The 18,909-nt window shown below is 43.7% G+C and overlaps 2 protein-coding genes across 5 annotated transcripts in view; one reads left to right on the top strand and one right to left on the bottom strand.

The window, feature by feature from the left end:
- SAFB (scaffold attachment factor B) overlaps positions 1–17,391 on the bottom strand; it is a 34,483-nt gene extending 17,092 nt beyond the window's left edge. For both annotated transcript variants that reach the window (XM_032625170.1, XM_032625171.1), the window contains exons 1-5: positions 17,074–17,391; positions 13,885–13,969; positions 4,049–4,113; positions 3,761–3,967; positions 712–774 (exon numbers count right to left, since the gene is read on the bottom strand). In XM_032625170.1, the coding sequence (XP_032481061.1) occupies positions 712–774; positions 3,761–3,967; positions 4,049–4,113; positions 13,885–13,969; positions 17,074–17,262 (609 nt within the window). In that variant the 5' untranslated portion in view covers positions 17,263–17,391. The remainder of the gene's footprint in view (positions 1–711; positions 775–3,760; positions 3,968–4,048; positions 4,114–13,884; positions 13,970–17,073) is intronic.
- Positions 17,392–17,638: 247 nt separating this feature from the next.
- Positions 17,639–18,909, top strand: part of SAFB2 (scaffold attachment factor B2) — a 33,448-nt gene continuing 32,177 nt past the window's right edge. Inside the window, exon 1 of one of the 3 annotated variants that reach the window (XM_032625165.1) lies at positions 17,639–17,958. In XM_032625165.1, coding sequence (XP_032481056.1) covers positions 17,773–17,958 — 186 coding nt within the window. In that variant the 5' untranslated portion in view covers positions 17,639–17,772. The remainder of the gene's footprint in view (positions 17,959–18,909) is intronic. The other 2 variants (XM_032625167.1, XM_032625166.1) reach the window with 2 other exon arrangements.

Genomic DNA, 18,909 nt, shown 5'->3' with positions numbered 1-18,909 from the left:
AAACTTTCTACTGAAAATTAGCTACCCAGCTTTATTCCAACAGTTTACATCTACAGGCTGGCAGAAAAAGAAAAAGGAAACTCAAGATCCACATTTATGCAAACCATACCTGAAAGTTAGGCCACACCTCATTTGTTCTCATGTAAGATTTAACTTCTACACAGATGGTCGTCAAACAGCCAAGATGATGTAGTTATCAAAAGAAATCTGTGTACTTTCTGAGAAAAACTTCCCAAAGGCAGAACCAGAACCCCTGAGAATCCATCTTTCTTCCCAGCTGTGAGGTCAGCGCTCTGGTCACCCCCTTGCATCCTCATCTGTGCCCCATTCGTCTCTCCTGAGGAGGGAGTGTCCCCCTTGCTGTCTCATGTCTCATCTAATAGTCTTTCTGCAGAGGATGTCATCCAGAACAGACCCGACAGGCTGCCCTTCTCCCACCAATCAAATTAACAAGAACCCCGCAAACACACCCTCCTCTCTGCTGCAGGGACGCCACAGTGCTTGGAAGGGAAGCCAAGACGATGAGCCCTTTTCAATAGGCATGTCATATTAGGGGAAAGTGGAAAGCAAAACCCCCTCTACAGAAGCCAACAAAGGAAATAAACTTTGCAATGACTTTCAGTTGGGACTGCCATACAATATTGGAAGTGGTTCCCAGAGACTGTGGTCTAATGTTTGATTCTAAAATTACTGAGACATACAACAATTTACCTGTAATATAGTGAAGTCAGATGATGAAGTATCTAAATTGTTTATAGTTTCTTTGTCCTCTACCTGTAAAATAAATGGAGAATAAAATTTGTTACATCACTAATAAGGTAACATATTGGTACATCCGTACAGTGAAAAGCTACAGTCATGAAAAGTCATTTAAGATGAAATTCTAAACACAGTGCAGGAATCAAAAAAGCATTATACTGTGATTCCACCTCAAATAAAAGAAATGTACATAAACATATACCTGCAGACAGACTAGGAGACCCACTAAAATGGTATCAGTTTGGGTTTCAAGATGCAAGCCAAACAAAGAAAAACAAAAGTCTAAGTTAAGCAAAAAAAAAGCACAACTGGGCAGTACATGGGCTCTCCTGGTAGACTGGACCACCAAGTTTGGGGCTGTTCTTTCAGGAACACCATCTAGAATCATGCTGCAGAGTGGGTTCTTGGATTTCCATGGCCACCACAGCTTCCCGAGCCTGGATGCTATTGCCACTGGGACTGCTGCTGCTAGGGAGGCTACTGCCCACATGGGAAGGGCTTCTCCGGGAACCCTGCCACTCAGCATCATCAACTTCCAAACTGAGTGTGGGGACGGGAGCATAGGACTGGCAAAGCCCAGGTGACCCAACATTGCCCCACCTGCAGGGCAAGAGTAACTGGTATGTTGAGCTTCTACTCTATGAGGTGGGCTCTGTCCATAAGGCAAGGGATTCCCCAAATATAGAAAGGGGGTTCATAAAATCATTGTTGTGTGACCTAACATAATTTAGATTGTTTGTTATAAAGCCCTGAATGTTGTTTTATTTTTTGGGGGGGGAGATAGTTTCAAAATATTTTATAATTAGCATGTATTGTTATTACCTTTACTTGACTAGGAAACTACCTTGCACCACTCCTTCCTTCCCGACACAGCCATCTCAAGACATTCTACACATGCTCACAAGAGCATGGGCACACACGCACGTGAAAGACCGTCTCTCCTTTCTCTGTCTCCATGATTAGTAGCACATTATTCTGTTTCCTGCCTTACTTTTGCTGCCATCTTGGAGATTATTCTAGTTCATATAAATAAGTTTAGTTCATTGAGATTGTATATAAAAGTAGTAACTGTATCACCAGAAGGAGTAATAAATGTTATAGTAACAGTAGCAATAACCTTACTGCCGCTTGCTATACAATAGGTGCTGCTCTAAGCTGGGGTCAAGGGCCAGATAGTGAATATTTTAGGCTTTGTAGGCCAGACTGTCTCTGTCATGACTATTCTACTCTGCTGTTGTATCCAGAAATCAGCCACAGACAATTGTCACAAATAGGTGTGGCTGTGTTCCAATAAATCTTTGGCCAGCTTGATGACTTTTGCTCTAAATTAGCAATAAGCATTCATCTATTTAGTCCTCCTCAAACCTACTAGTTTTGCAAATGAGGCCCAGAAAGATTAAGTAAATTAGCCAAGGTCACACAGCAAGTTAAGTGGCAGACCTCTAGTCAATGCTGTTAACTCTTTTTTTTTTTTTTTAATGCTGTTAACTCTTAAACAACTGCTTCCACTAAACCATGGTTATTTAACAATTACTGATAGACATTTAGGCGTTTCCAAGCTTTTGTTACTGAATATATTATTTTCTAATCACAGGGAATAAAACAGCCTTAAGGAAAAGCAGCCAATAAGGAAGGGTTTCACTGCTCTTGTGTTTCTGGTACTCCTTTTTAGGAAGCCAGTGAATGAGACTCATCAAAAGATGAAACAATTGCATACCCTATCTGTGTCAAAATGACCCAATCATTTCTCAAAACCACCCCACACCCCTTTCAAAGATGACAATCTGCTACCTCTAAGGGTATCGAGGATCAGTTCCAAAAGAAAATGCAAACACATTCCAAGGAATGGCGTGGGTGGACCAGCAGAGAACAGGGCTTCCTTCCCCCGGGAGTACTGGAGTACTTGGGAGACACTCCACAAAAGATCTGAGGAGGACTACGAAAACAAGGTGCCTCCTAGGACCAAGCCCTAGGATTTCCTACAAAGACGCCTCATGGCTTCTATTTTTCATTGCCTCTTCTGGCTACCCGAGAAACGTTCATCCTCACGGAAATGACACAATCCAGTAAATTTAACGGCACTGAGATAATGTGGTGTATGAGTTAAGTACATGGACTCTGGAATTAGACTGGTCAATTCTTATTCTCATATGACCTATATATTGTCTGGAGATATTACTTTACCTTTTCACTTCCCAATTTCCCCAACTGGAAAATGGGCATAACAGCATCTATATATCACACTGTTGTTCAAAGGATTAAATGAAATAATGCCTAATGTCTGGCAGACAAAGTTCAATAAATAATGCCCACCATAACTGCATCTAACAAGAAAAAAACCCTAAGGCTTTAAAAACATCATCAAAGTTAGTGTTAAAGATTGACTAGGCGAGGGCTTCCCTGGTGGCGCAGAGGTTGAGAGTTCGCCTGCCAATGCAGGGGACACGGGTTCGTGGCCCGGTCCGGGAAGATCCCACATGCCGCAGAGCGGCTGGGCCTGTGAGCCATGGCTGCTGCGCCTGCGCGTCCAGAGCCTGTGCTCTGCAACGGGACAGGCCACAACAGTGAGAGGCCCGCGTACCGCAAAAAAAAAAAAAAAAAAAAAAAAAAAAAGATTGACTAGGCGAGTACCAATTGGTTGACAGCAAAAGACCAACTCTGAACCTCTGTTTTGGTATTTTCAAGGCATCCCAGGTGTTACACCACAGACCAATCTCCTATAATAAACAGGAAGATCTACAATAGTATCCTCAAAAGGCTTAACACCGCATGATACAAATGGAGAGCATATACTCGCGTTCCTCACAAGACACCATTTTTCAATGAAGCAAAGTGTGTTTTTCAGACTCATCTGATTTTTACATGTGAATGGATTAGCCACCATTCTACTCAACTGGCATTAAAAGAACTTAAGTCCAAATATAAAACTTATCATCTATTAAGCTATTTGAGGAATTGTTACGTTTAGGGTACACTGTAGAGACACTGCCGAGTTACCTACAGCATGTTCTTGAAGCGGCTCAGGAAGCTCCTTCATTTCTCCCTCGACTAGCTCTCTACTATCAGACAGGGACTCCGGGAGATTATCAGCATCGTCGTCGTCCACACAATCTGCAACACTTCCATTATCGATTTCTGCTTCATCCAACACACTGATATCCATCATGTCGATGTCCTGCAAGTTCTCCAAAGTGGTCTCAACATCCTCCTGTGACAAACAAAATACCACCATCAGATGACTGTCATGGGTCCACGCACGGAGCTGATTCACTGACAAGGCTGCACATACCTGTCCATCCCCAGAATTTTCCTCTAGCCCGTTATCTTCCACACCCTCTTCTTCTGGTTTGCGCCCTGGAGGAATAATTTACAGCATGAGATCATCGATATGCACTTTCCAGATGTGACAACTTGCACTTTTATAGCCCCTAAGCACTACAGAAATAAGACAACCTAAAACACCCGTGGCACTTCTCCATTTAGGAACACCATAATCCAGGAATGGTAAGGCCATTCTGCAAAAGGCAGCCCCTCTACTACCCCCAAATAGAAGTGGTTCTGTTCTTATCAACTGGCTGTGGAAGTATGAGGAGCCTGAAATGGATTCTTAATAAGATGGAGATAGACTAGACCTTTTCCAGGCCTGCCCTTCTTGTTAAGTGGCTTTGGTTATGGGGAGAAGAGTATCTTATACAAATGTGCTGCTTTGGGGACTTCCCTAGCAGTCAGGTGGTTAGGATTCCGCACTTTCACTGCCACGGCCTGGGTTCAATCCCTGGTCGGGGAACTAAGACCCCGCAAGCTGTGTGCTGTGGCAAAAAGAAAAAAAAAGAAAAAGAAAAAAAAAAGGGGTGGGGAGAGAAAAAGTGCTGCTTAAAAAAAAAAAAAATCTATCTATCTATTTACATGGCTGTGTTGGGTCTCAGTTGCAGCACGCAGGACCTTCGTTGCTGCGTGTAGGACCTTCGTTGCGGCATGCAGGATCTTTAGCTGCGGCAGGAGAACTCTTAGTGGCAGCATGTGGGATCTAGTTTCCTGAACAGGGATCGAACCCGGGCCACCTGCATTGGGAGCACAGAGTCTTAGCCACTGCACCACCAGGGAAGTCCCTGTGCTGCTTTCTAGTTAAGGAACGTGGAACATGTTTTCCCACAGAGACAATGACATAAAAGGAAAACATAAAAAAAGCAAACAGAAAGTAAAAGCCTTTCACAATTTTACCATCTAGAGTTAGCCCTCGAGCTATCATACAGTGGCATATATTGATAAGATATCCTCCCATACTGTGCTATGTATATACGTGTACTTCGCTTTTAAAAATGGCACTGTACTGTCATTTTATAATCTTTTCACTTAATGTACTGTGAACATCTTTCTATACTTTCGTAGCATTATATGGAGACACCGTCATTGAAGTAAGTAATACCTACGGATGGAGATTTAAGAAAATGCTTATAAAATGAACATTCTGGTAATTCTTTTTTTGCATCCAGGTAATTGTCGTATTAGGACATATTTCTATAAATGGCATAGTTGGGACAAAGAGTATGTACATTTTAAAGTCTTTTATTAAAAAGAAACACCCCACATATTATCGTGATACCCCAGAGGAAGAGTATTACAATCCATAGTTCCATCAACAGTGAATCAAAGTACCAATTTTTCTGAATCTTTATTAAAATCAGCTTTTCTGAATCTTTAATAAAATCAGCTATTTCACACACCAATGTGCTAGGCAAAAAAGGAATACTTGTTTTAACCTGAATTTATCTGATCACTGCTTAGGTTGCATTTTTTGGTCAATCATTCGCACATTTGTAAAAATTTCTCATTTATATCCTTTCCCCAATTAAAAAACCTCTGTTCCATTTCTCCTCATTTTTAATTTGCATGTCATAAACACAACACATTTTCTCCCAGCTCTTCACCAATCTTTTAGTTTTGTTTTTGGGTTCTGGGTAAATCTTACTTTCATGCAGCCAAAGCTATTAATCGGTTTTTATGTGTAAATGGTTTTTACCTTCATGTTTAGAAGCCCATCTCCACACCAAGACCACACAAATATTCACCTATATTTAGTTCTTTTCTGATTTCATTTTAACATTTGATTCTTTCACTTTCCTGCTGAGTAAGACTATTTTACAAATGCCTCTTCCATCTGGAAACTGATTTCCCAACACCATTTACTAATCTTTCCCCCCCACTAATCTGAAATGTTGGTCTACGGAAAGAGGTGCTAATCAGCCACCTGTCCTTAGCTGCACAACCTCAGGAGGACTCACTTCCTGCGACGACTATTTCCCCAAAGCAAAGATCAATTTCTTAAGACTACCAAGTATTTTTCAAGTAATATAAAAGAACTAGACATTAATTTGCCTATATTTAATGATTAATCTCGTAAGTATATATAGAATCTGTGTGTGCAGGGAGCTCAACCCTAATCATTTATACCATCATTCAGACGTTAAAAAAACCTCTCTCAAGGGTGAGAATTTTCTTATAACATGTGTTACTTAATTCTTCCACATTCTAATTTCACTCATGTTCTCAGGAATATCTTATTTAGGAACACAGGGAATTGTGACACTAATACTAGAATGCAATACATTACGTGCAAGTAGCCTTGGTGGCTGACTGGGAACCCCAATACCATTTTATAATATTCCTATGGCAAAACATGCCTTGAGCTTCAAAAATGTCTGGAACTCAACCCAGTGGTCTTTGTAAATATGCCAGGAAGATACACCAGCAACATTTCCACAGACTTACTGTATTTGATAAAACTGGTTACCATTCTAGAACATGCACATTGGTTTTTGTCCAATTCCACTGAATTACTACTAGGACAAAAAAATCTAAGTAGACTACCACAAACTTGCCACCCTTTATACTGACTGTCTTTCTCCCTTTCACAAGAAAGGCAGCAGGTTTTCAACTGGCAGACTCAGATCTCACAACCTACTGTTCTCCTGAGCAATAAGCACAGTTACACTGCAGCTCAAATCCCTTCCACAGGAGAACTCTCCCAGCTAAATGACCTGACCAGAAATGTCAAGAGAATATGCAGTTCTAAGAACGTTTAATCTTCAATATAGAAAGCACACCTCTACTGGGATGCTTATCAACAATCGCCTACTTTGGGGGGAAGTAGGTTTGGGGAAAGATACCCTACTTTCCAAAGATGAAAAACAGTGTGTCTAAACGAATCCAAAATTAATGCGAATGAAAAATATTACTCTGGCAAAAACTAAAGCGACTGTTTTTGGTACTAAGGGAAAAGGTACCCCTCAAAGCCTTCTTCTGCAGAGTAAAACGCCTCCAATGTTCGCAGTCTCCAAACTACAGGCCTCGCTCAGTGCTTGTCTCCATAACCTGCTCCCAGCCCCCTCGCCTGGGATTCCGGTTTCTTCTCCCTGTTAAGCTTCTGCTTTGGCAATTACGTCCAACTCACCTGTTAGACCACCTCCCTGGACTTCTGCTGGGATATCCCCCCAGTATCCCGTGTGGCCTGCTGCATGTGCAAAGGTCAGTATTTTTTAAAATCTGCTTGACTACATAAATACATCCACACAATTACACAAATACACTCATTAAAAGATTCACACCATTGGGATGTCCTTGGTGGCACAGTGGTTAAGAACCCGCCTGCCAATGCAGGGGACATGGGTTCGAGCCCTGGTCCGGGAAGATCCCACATGCCACGGAGCAGCCAAGCCCGTGCGCCACAACTACTTAGCCTGCGTGCTACAACTACTGAAGCCTGTGTGCCCAGAGCCTGCGCTCTGAAACAAGAGAAGCCACTGCAATGTGAAGGCTGTGCACCACAACGAAGAGTAACCCCTGCTCGACGCAACTAGAGAAAGCCCGTGCGCAACAACGAAGACCCAACGCAGCCAAAAATAAATAAATTCACACCATTTATTAATAAAAGATCCACCCTCATAAATACATGAAAAAAGCTAGTCTCCCTTCTCCCCATTGCACTTCTAAGAGGTAACCATTGTTACCAGCTTGGTGGTCCTTCAAAACATTTTCTTGGGGACTTACACACACATATCATTCAAATGGAAATAAACTTGTTATGTAATGGAATCATATTGTATATACATTCTATAACTTGCTTTTGTTACTCAATAAAGGCCTTGGAATAGTTTCTTGTGCTATATATTGACTCACTTCCATCTTTTATTCCATATTATGGAGTTCCTTGGTTTAGTTAACCTCCCAAAGCAGCTTTATTAATTTACCATCTCCAATAACTACCCATTTCCTCACACCCTTGCCAATGTGGGATATTGAGAATTGTGTAAATTTTTACCAGTGTAACAGGCAAAAATCATATCTCATTATTTTTATTTGCTTTCCTTCAGTTACCAGTAAGGGAATTTTTTTCCCTTGTATATAGGCCTTGTTTGTTTTTTCTTTCATCTGTGAACTGCCTATTCATAATCTCTGTTGTTCTTTGTCAACTGGATTGTCTATTTTATTAATTTGTAGGAATATTTAATGCTTTCTGGATGCTTACATGCTGTAATATTTTCTCCCAGTTGTTGTATCTTACTTATGGTATCTTTTATTAAGAGAGACTTAAAATTTTCAAGTAGCCAAATTTATTTTTCTTTATAGTTTCTGTTTTTTAAGTCTCATTTCAGGCCTTTGTTACCACTATATTACAAAAATACTATTCTAGTTGGAATTTCTATTTTGCATAGAAGAAGGTTAATAGAGATTTTCCCTACCACCAGATAGCCGACTGTTCCAACATTGTTTACTGAAAAATCCTTAGTGCTTCCTTTATAATGAACAAATCCTTAAACTCCCCACTCTGTTTTAATGTCTTACCGTTAAAATGAGAGCAAGTATGCAACACTGTTTTTCAATTTTAGCTATTCTTGTGTATTTTCTTTTTTTTTTCTTTTTTTGGTGTATTTTCTTTTTGATTAATTTTAGAACAGACAAATCTCAAAGTTTCTTTTAGGTTCCTTTGGGGGGAATTGAGAACTTTATGATATCAAGTCATCACATCTAGGAAAACCTTCTCAAAATTAGTCATGTCATGCTACTAGAATATTTCCTTTTAGCTTTACTTACTATTTAAGAACAGTATATCTATTTTTAATGGCTTCTGGCAATAACTTGCTTAAGTCTTTGACTTGTGGATGATCTATCAATTGCCACCTCAAAAACGCAAGAGAATCAAGTGATGAACAATTATAACTAGCTAGTGAGTTTTTCACATGCACTGTTCATATTAGCCAGAGCTTTATTTTTTTGTGGCCACGTTGTTCAGCGTGCGGGATCTTAGTCCCCCGACCAGGGATCGAACCCCAGCCCTTGGCAGTGAGAGCGCAGAGTCCTAACCACTGAACCGCCAGTGAATTCCCATATTTTTTTCTCATTTCTTAAGCTGTCATTGGCTTATTTCAGATTGCTTTACCATTACTTAATTTCATGAGGCACACTGAGACCAAAAGACCTTACAGACCCAGCACTGGCCAAGGAGTTGACATCCCAGTAGCAAAGAGTACAACAGCATGCTCCACAAAAAGGAAGGAGGGCACCTGGAAGAAATGCCTGATTCCCAGTGTGGGGCAGGGAAAGCAACAGACACTGGAACACTGTCTTGTGCCAGAAAGTAAGTGTTCAAATAATGAAGTGATCATGTCAAAAAGACACAGGAGCCAGCCTGAAGGACTCTCATTGGAACAATCTGAACATCAAAATAAATAATAATCATAAAGGCTTACTTATCACCTACTGAATAAAATAGGAATCTCTAAGTTCACACTGATAAGTGGGGGAGAAGGGTAAGCTACCTCTTATGGCAGAAAACCAACTACCAGAGATGGAATGATAAATTTAGAAAATCACCACTGGACGAGACTCACTGAATGCTGACACTAGTGGAGGGTGAAACAGATATTTGTAAGTCACAAAGTATGTTCCCCATAGATACAATTACAAAGAGTGAAACAGTTAACTTTCCAGTGGAGAAACCCAACCAATACCACCTCAAGTCACTTACACGAATGGTCAGGATGCGCCTCTAGGGAGGTTAACTGAGAAAAATAACACTTCCGGTGGTATTTCTGACAAAAGTGTATAATTTGAACCTAATCACGAGGGGGAAAAAAAACAAACCAAACCAAAAAAACCTAAATTGAAAAACAGGCTTCAAAATAAGTGGTCTGTGCTCTTCAAAAAATGGTAATGTCACAAATACAAAGAAAGTCTTAGGAACCGTTGCAGATTAAAGGAAACTGAAAAGACGTGACAACTGAAGGCTATGAAAAGACCCTAGATTTTTTCTTCGAGTTATGAAGAACATTATTGGAACAAATGGCTAAATCTAAATAAGGTCTAAGCTTAGATTACAGTATTATATTAACATTAATTTCTTGATTTTGGTAATTATGTATGATTATGTAATGTCCCTGCTTTTAGAAAATACTGCGGTCTCTAGGGGCAAAGGGGCACATACATGCAACTTATTCTCAAACAGTTCAGGGGGAAAAAATATATATATACATATTACATTTATTTTATCTCTCTCTTTCTTTCTCTCTTTCTCCTTCTTTCTCTCTCTCCCTCTCCACCCCCCTCTTTCTTTCTTTCTCTCTCTCTCCCCGCTCCTTACCTGTCCTGAGAAAGAAAAGGATAAAACAAATGTAATAAAATGCTAACATTTGGGGAATCTGGATGAGGATATATGAGAATTCCTTGTATTATTCTTGCATCTTTTCTAAGTATGAAATTATGTCTCCTAAAAAAAAGATACGTTGTACATTCATTTTCAAGTTTTTGTGTGGATCTATGCTTTCATTTATTTTGGCTAAAGAAACAGGAGTGGAATAATTGGGTTGTATTTTAGTTGAAGTTTCAATTTTGTAAGTATGTGCCGATTTTTTTCCCCAAATAGCATCATTTTACATACTCTACAGCAGTGTATGGGAGTTTGTTTTTCTATCTTTGCTATTTTAATAGTTGTTTTCTAGCATTTCTAGTCATTTTAATTTTATTTTCTTTGATAGCTAATGACAAGTATTTTTTGATGTGGTCACTGGCCATTTATTTATATTCTCTTGTGAAGTATCTGTTCAAAATTTTGCCAACTATGAAAATGCATTTGATGGTTATTCTAAAAAAAAGAAAGAAATTATATCAAAAGAAACAAAGACAACCCAGCAACACAGAATCAGGCAACAGCTTAAAAAGCAAACATGCTGACTTTGCTTTTCTAGTTAAATTATTTTGCTGATAATTATTTTAAAAGATTCTGCTAAACAAAGTATTGGTGTGAAACTACTTTGGAGGGATGCTGAGATTACTTGAGGTATGCTTTCTAGGATTCTGATTAAAATAATCAGATTTCAAACCATTTTGACTTTGTTCAAACAGGGCAGATGAAAAAACTATTTTCAGTTAAAATCATGATAAAATCTAATAAGATAGTTGTAAATAATTCAGAACTTATAGACTTGCCCTATTAAATATCAATATGTACTGTGTAAAGCTCCAGAATAGAATCACACCAAGCATAAGAAACCAGACACAAAAGAGTTTGTATTGGGAATTCCCTGGCAGTCCAGTGGTTATGACTCCATGGTCTCACTGCTGAGGGCCTGGGTTCAATCCCTGGTCAGGGAACTAAGACCCCACAAGCCATGCGGTGCTGCCAACAAAATAAAAAAATTTGTATTAAATGGGTCTATTTCACTTGAAGCTCTAGAACAGGCAAAACTAATCTATGGTTAAAGTAATCACATATTTTCCCCCCCTTCGAGGGACAGGCAGGGACTATGACTGGGCAAGGGCACGAGGAGTCTGATAGGAATGTTCCATATTTTTATCCCTCATTATCTCACATCATATGCAAAAATAAACTCCAAACGAACTCAAAATAAAACCATAAATACCACTCCAAAATGCAGAATGATTTAAAAAATAATAATTTTAAAGCAAAGGACAGCCTTTTAAAATACAACATAAAATCTAGAACCTGTATAAAATAAGTTGACTGCGTTGCCTGTGTTAAAGATTGAAACTTTAAAGACCAAAACACCACAAACTAGTTAAGTCAAATGAGAGACAGGGAAAAAGCAACTGTGACATTTTATAGAGAGAGCGCCCTCAAGAGTCAATAAGACCAACAACCCAGCAGAAAAACGGGCAAAGGGCATGAAAAGGCAATTCAGAAAATACAGATGGCCAATCATCAGAAACTGTCTAATCTGTGAAGAAATGTAAATGGAAACTTTACCTGTGGAGAAATTCAAATAAATACAATGAAATACTTTTCTTCTATATATAAGACAACATTAAAAAAAAGATAATATTCAGCATTGAGAATTTAAAGAAATTGGCACCCTCTCCCACCCCTATGTTGCCAGATATTAACCAGTACAGCCTGTTGGAGAGCTATTTGTTAGTAGCTATTTTTAAAATAAAATGCACATATCTTTTGACCCCGGAATTCTACTTCCAATAAGTTAACAAAAACATATTCCTTCAGCAGAGATAGCTCTGGTTCATGGCTGTGCTGAAAACTGGAACAAACCCCAACCGTCTAGTAATAGGACTGACGAGCTCAACTGTGGTACAATCATATGAAGGACTACTCAGCTGTTAAAAGAATGAGTTTTTTTTATTTTCAGCACTATTGAAAAATGTCCTCAACGTGCTAAATGAAAAAAAACAAATTAGAGAATATGGTGTGTAGTAGAACCAATTTTTTTAAAGGAAAGACAAAGGCACACAGGTGTGTGCACATCTTTCTGCATTTTTAGATGACTGCAGACACATAGATAAGTCTGGGAAAATATGCCCACACTTTTAATAACGGGTTGCCTCCTGAATGGAAAGGAATTTCAACACTTTACTTAATGCACATTTGTATTTCCAAAGACCTTAACACAAGCATTTCTTCTTCTGTTAAAAAGAAAAAGAAAGCAAAAAGGATATCCACAGGCTCTACTTTTTCCCAATCTATAATTTTCTTTCTCTGTTGATTTTTCAGCACTCTTTGCCTTGGCAAAAACACTGACTTGGGCAAAACCAAAAATGCTCGATGAACTGTGGACCACAGAGGTGACTTCATTCCAAAGTGAGGTCACTGACTGCTGTTCTCCCAGAGCTTATATACCCCAGAGCATGGTTGATATTGGTGCCAGACATTTCACACCCAATTCTTCACCACTGACCAGGTAAAAATATTTTGTTTTGTTTTGGGGCCTGAGCAATAAAACCTCCAATTACCAAGAGAACTTTCAGGACAGCCCAAATGGCCAGTTTTAGCTAATTCTTTCTTAAAACAGTAGTTGAATGTCACTGAATTCCATTAGTAACTCAATGAATAAATACTAAGCAGGAAGAAAGACAAGGAAGACGCAGCCCCTGTCCTCAACAACCTGATTGTGACACAAGGCAGAATGAGACGTAAGCATTAAAACTCAGGCCATGGCAGCACGGAGGACATAAGGAGAGAAGACCTGCTGTTGGTGGGATCAGAAGCTGTCTCTTGACGAACTAGGACTTGAATGCAGACAAATGGGGAAGAGGAGTGGGTAGAACATATAAGCTAAGGCCCAGAGAGCCAAGAGAGTAAACCACATGTTTGGGACCTGATTAAAGGTATATGTAACAGAGGAAGGTGGTGTGGGAGGAAGCGGGGAAGGGAAGATTTGGGGCAGACGGTGAAGGTCATTAATGCCACGTGGAATCTGGCTTTTATGCGGTATGCAGTTTTCGAAAGCAATGTCTGTAAAAGTGACAACTCTGTTTTGGCCAGGCAGTATTTAAAAGGGAAGTTATTTTGCACAAGTCAGGTCAATAGGAGACTCAAGTAATTCTAAACACTCTCTACTTAAAGAAGGTTAAGAGTCTGGATAAGCAACGGCTGCTGAGAAACCTACAGAGGAAAATAAGTAGAGGTGTAAGTACCTCTTCCACCCTCTGAATTCCCAAGAACCATGGAAACAAAAATACAGTGGAGGGATCTTGAAAGAAAATGCAAACCTTCATTCAAGGTCCTTCTGATTCACAGGGCAGTCCACAAGCACATTAGCAAAAGAAGTCAGTTCTGAAAAACGTTCCTAACATTAGCAATGCTTATAAAATCCTCCATACCTTTGCTGGATCTCTTTGATGTCTTCTTATTTCCTTCAGAGGTAATTTCAATTTCATCAGGATTACCCCCCTCATCTTCAATTGCCTAGAGAGAAGGTAAAAAAAGGTCACCCAAAAAGGCAGCACACAGATTTGACTTTCACAGAAGCTTCAGGGTGCTGATCTGGAAAGGGCCTCTCCCCACCTGTTCATTCGTTCTTTCTTTTTCTACGTTGGAGCAAGCAAGGGCTCCGGATTTAGACGGATTCTACCAGATCTTAGCTGTGTGGTCTCAGGCAGGCTTATTTAATCCCTGTGAGTTTATTTTTTACTCTGGAACAAGGGGCTAATAAATGTTCTTACCCTGGAAAGCTGTCATGAGAATTCGTATTATCCATGTAAAGCAAGCACTCACCAAACATTAGGGTTATTTTTAACATTATCACCAAAATCTGATTGATCCTATTCCTGGGCCCGAAAGAACTCAAAAAAGGGAAAGGCACACTCTCTAGTTACCTATGACTTCACTCAACAATGGGCTGTTCGACCCTCCCTGATCCCCTCTCCACGCCACACCTGTACTAGGCACCGTCTGTACAGAATACTAACACTCACTGCCTGAGTTCCTGCTGTGTGTGGCACGGTATGGGATGTGACACGTACTACCTCATCCCTTCACAATCATCTCTGACTGACTCCAGAGGCCTTGCCGTCAACCACTAGGGGGCCTGCTTCATCGGATACAGAATTATAAGGATCTCTTGGCAAGTCCCGCCTCCCCGTCCCAAGAGCCTGTCCTTCACTTGAGCAGCCCCCACTTATGCTCTGCACTGTGCCAGGCACCAAGGAGGCACTCAGGAGAAAAAAGAACAACAACAAAACAAACAGGACTGAGCGTGTCAATACTGATATCCATAGACACTGGGCTTCACGTTTAGGTTTTACTGAAAACCCTGTTTTTACTGGACTCTCAAACTCTGTTTAAACCCATTTCAAATGTTGTTTTATTTGTAAACAGCTTCAGAAGTCTCAAAGATTATGAGGAGTTTCCTAGCTTGGAAAAGTCTAAATTCAGAATGCAGCGTGGAGGCTCCACACCTAACCTGTACCAGGAACAAAGAAATCTCTCTCTCTTCTCTCTGAAGCCAGAACCAGAAGGAAAAATTGGAGTTATGCCCTGGCATCAAGGAAAGCACAAACATAAAGTCTTTCACTCTCTTCCTGGAGACAGAAGATTCTGGAACATCACCAGGAGAATACAAAAACTACCCCAGACAGAAGGTGTACCAGTTTGCCTCTCAGTGTGTCTCCTCTAGGTGCAGTGTTCACAGGGTCATCCCTAGGGGGGACTGTAGGCTACGAGTCACCCTTACAGGCCTTGCCAAATTACACTTTGTGTTTTGCCTCCCCCTTTCCCTCCTTTGCCCTTCCTAAAAAAAAAAAAAAAACTAGATAACGGAAGTACAAGAGAAGAACATCAGTACTTCCAGACTTGCTTGGGCAGGGTAGCAGATGGGTATATATGCTAATGGTATTTATGTATTTTGAGCACATCACTAAGAAACTGAAAAGAAGGAAGAAGGGATGGGTTTGTCCCCTCAGAGACGTTAGTGATGGAAGTTCACACCAGTCTCAACCCCCGCCTGACGGGAAGGTTCAATACCATCCTATCAGCATTGCAGGCTTGTGGACTATCTGGGGGAAAAAAGGCTAAAGCCCCCCAATTTGACTTTGTTGATAGGAGGCCTTGTGGCTACTAACAACATGGATCACAGGTCCCCGGGTGCCAACCCTCACCCTCCTTGCATCTTCTCCAGGTAAACATCTCAGTGGATGAACCGCCTGCCCCGTCTGGGTCAAGGAAGTTAGTAACCATAGTGAAAGAAAACAGACTCAAGTTAGAAAGGCCCAACTGACTCGGAGCAAATAACTCACTACTCTCAAGCCTGAGTTTCCTCATCCAGATAATAGGAAATAATCCTTACTTCCTCTAAACAGCAATTAATAAGTAAAACTCTGATCCTCTGTTGTTAGGGAGGCCGGAGGGTAGAATGAGTGACAAACCGCACTGTCTCGGGGGTGGGGTGGGGGGGGTGGGGGATAGGTTAACAAGGCTTAGCGAGTACACAGGAGAAGTCCCCATACAAGAGTCACTAGGCAGCAAAAAGAAAGAAGCCACCAGAACAAGGCAAGCACAGGGGAAGCAGAAGAGCACAAACACTTACTTAACTCCCTGCTTTTCGCACAACCCTCGAGGTAGGGGGTTAAAACCCCCTGTTTGCAAATACCAAGCGGTGGCACAGAGAAAAAAGTGAAACGTGACAGCGATCGCACCTCGAGTGTTTACATGCGCTGGGCAACACACCAAGCCCGTTTCATGCCATTTTACTTAATCCTAACGCGAAAACACTATTATTTTCTTCTACTGGACACAAGGAGAAATAGGCCCAGAAGGGATTAAATGTCTTCCACACTCAAGATCATGCAGATCTGACGGAGCCTTTAGAACCTCCCCAAGTCTGTTTCATTTCTGGTGGTTATTACAAATAGCACTTTTCCCTCCAGGCTAAATCCCCAAGCCCGTACTGGCAAATCCCTAAGCCGTTTCCCCATTCCCCCCTCGCCCTTTGAGTATTCCCTCGATATGATTACTTTAAAAATTAATCCCCTATTCAAGACTTCTGGGCCCTAACGGATCAAGCAGCATCTCTCTTCCCAGAGGACGCCCCCGCGGCCGACACGGGCTCAGAAAATCGACCGGCCTCGGTTCAAATCCCGACCTCCTCACCCCGGCCGAGTGACCTTGGCCGAGTCCCCTAACGCGGCGGAGGAAGCGAGGATTTCAGGGTTCCGCGTCCACTTTCAGAGGCCGGAATGCAACCAGCCGAAGAAATCCCTTGAAAAGCAGGAGCTGATGCGGATAACACAAGCACTCGGCCGATGTACCCGTCACCCCCAACCTCCCCCGTTCGCGTCGAGATTTTCTTTTTCTTGTTCTCGCCCCGATGCGGCGCTGGGCTTTGAACCTGGGCCCGGCGGGGCTCGAAGCTCCCGCCGGGGCCTGGGAGGAGCCGGGAGAAGCCCGGGGCGCCAGGCCCGGCGCAGGCCGCAAACGGGGCCGGGGGCGGACCCCGACGCCAGAAGGCCCCCGTCGTGGCCGCGAGGGTCCCCCGACCCACCTCCTGCCCACCCCCAGAGCCCCGGCTCTACCTTTTTAAGCCGCTCCATCAAAACGCTCTTGTTGCCGCTCGAGTCCAGGTTCCGTTTCCTCAGCTCCGCCCGCAGATCGATCACCCTCAAGTCGCTGAGGCGCCGCGTCCCGGTCTCCGACGAGGCGGAGCTCAGAGCCGCTGCGCCCGCCACACCCGAATCGCCTAGGCCTGACAGAGTCTCCGCCATTCCAGGGACCCTGGCTCCGCCACCCACTTCACAGAAAACCGGGCCGGATTTATCTCAGCTCCCAGCACAAAATGGCGCCGCTTGCGAAGGAACCGCTCCAGCCGCCCCGGCGCGCCTCGCTTCTGCGCAGGCGTACCTGGCGTGGGTTCGACGCTCCCGGTCGCGTCTGCCCATGCGTGGTGAGAGCCTTGGGCGGGAGTGAGCGGTGTGTGTGGTGAGGGGGGATATGCGCAGGCGCGTGTCGTCTCGCCGGCCTCCTGCCGCGAACTGCCTGGACACATGCGTACTGCGGTTACGGCGCCTGCGCGTTGTGGCTGGACACGTGCGGTTGGTTGGCGCGCGAGCTCGCTTGCTGCTAAGAGCCGTGATCCGGCCGGCGCGCATGCGCGGCCGGAAAACGGGGCGGGAGGAAGGGAGTGCGTTTTCCTCTCAGGCGGCGCCATTTTGTGCTCAGAGAAGCTACAGCCGCCGGCGGTGTGTGGAGTAGGTGGCAGAGACGGGAAACCCGGGATGGCGGAGACTCTGGCAGGGTCCGGCGACTCGGGTTCTGGCACAGCCGCTGTCGTCTCGGGCGCCTCAGAGGTCGGGACGCGGCGGCTCAGTGACTTGCGGGTGATCGATTTGCGGGCGGAGCTGAAGAAGCGGAACCTGGACACGGGCGGCAACAAGAGCGTCCTGATGGAGCGGCTGAAGAAGGTGAGGCGGCCCGGGGCCCCGGGGTGGCGCCTGAGGCCGAGGCACGCCCCCGCGCGGGCCTGTCACCATGACTCCCCCGGGCGGGGCGCCCCCGGTCCGCCTCTCTCGTGGCAGATCCCGGCCCGAGCTGTCAGGCCCCTGGGGCTCCGGCTGTGTGACCTTGGCCCGTCACCGCCCCTCGCTGTGCTTCGCCTCCCCCTTTCCCTCCCGTCGGTCGCCTCCGGTGCGCTGAAAGCCCGTTTTAGCCGCAGGGTGGCCCCTGGACTCTTCCCGGGGCTGTGTGACCTTGGACAAGTGCCGTCCCCTCCCCGCGCCTCAGTTTTGTCCCCTGAGGAGCGGATGATTGAAGAGCCTTTGATGTTTCCCAGGAAGGGGGGGGGGCTGTGCTTGTTTTTGCCTCAGGACCTTTGCTCTTAGCGTGCCTTCCACCTGGCTGCTCGTCTCCCAGGTCTCCATCTGGCTGGGGCTTTGTTGTCATTTTGGGTCTGTCTGAGATGTCGCCACCCTGCCCACCCTTCCTAAGTGTTGTTCCACCTCCGTGACTCCCTGTGTCGCACCATTCTCTGTTTCTTGTCTCGCCTCGTAGCACTTAACACAGAGTTGGGTACCGGGAGTTGGGGGGAGGTGTCATCTCCTTGATGGGAACAGGCTCTTGAGGGTAGGGCCCTTGTGAGTTGAGCGCCGAGTCCCCAAGCACGCGAAAGGCACTGTCGCCTGGAACCACCATCTGCCCTCTACCCAGTTCGTTCAGTGTTCTTCCTCCGCCGAGGTCAAAGGTGGCCTGTGGAACAGCACGCAGCCCTCTCTGCCCATGCCAGACCAAGTGCAGCCTCTCTTGTGTGTTACATCGTTGACTTAAAGTGGAGGTAGTTTGGAGGTTAGGGACCATTTCGGGACTCGTCACAGACTCTGTGGAGCCCCATCTCACACATCTCTTTGTCTTTTGGGTGG

Source organism: Phocoena sinus, chromosome 3, assembly GCF_008692025.1.
Source record: "Phocoena sinus isolate mPhoSin1 chromosome 3, mPhoSin1.pri, whole genome shotgun sequence".
NCBI classification, from domain to species: Eukaryota; Metazoa; Chordata; class Mammalia; order Artiodactyla; family Phocoenidae; genus Phocoena; species Phocoena sinus.
The sequence above is the reverse complement of the archived record's forward strand: the minus strand, read 5'-3'. Positions and strand labels throughout refer to the sequence as shown.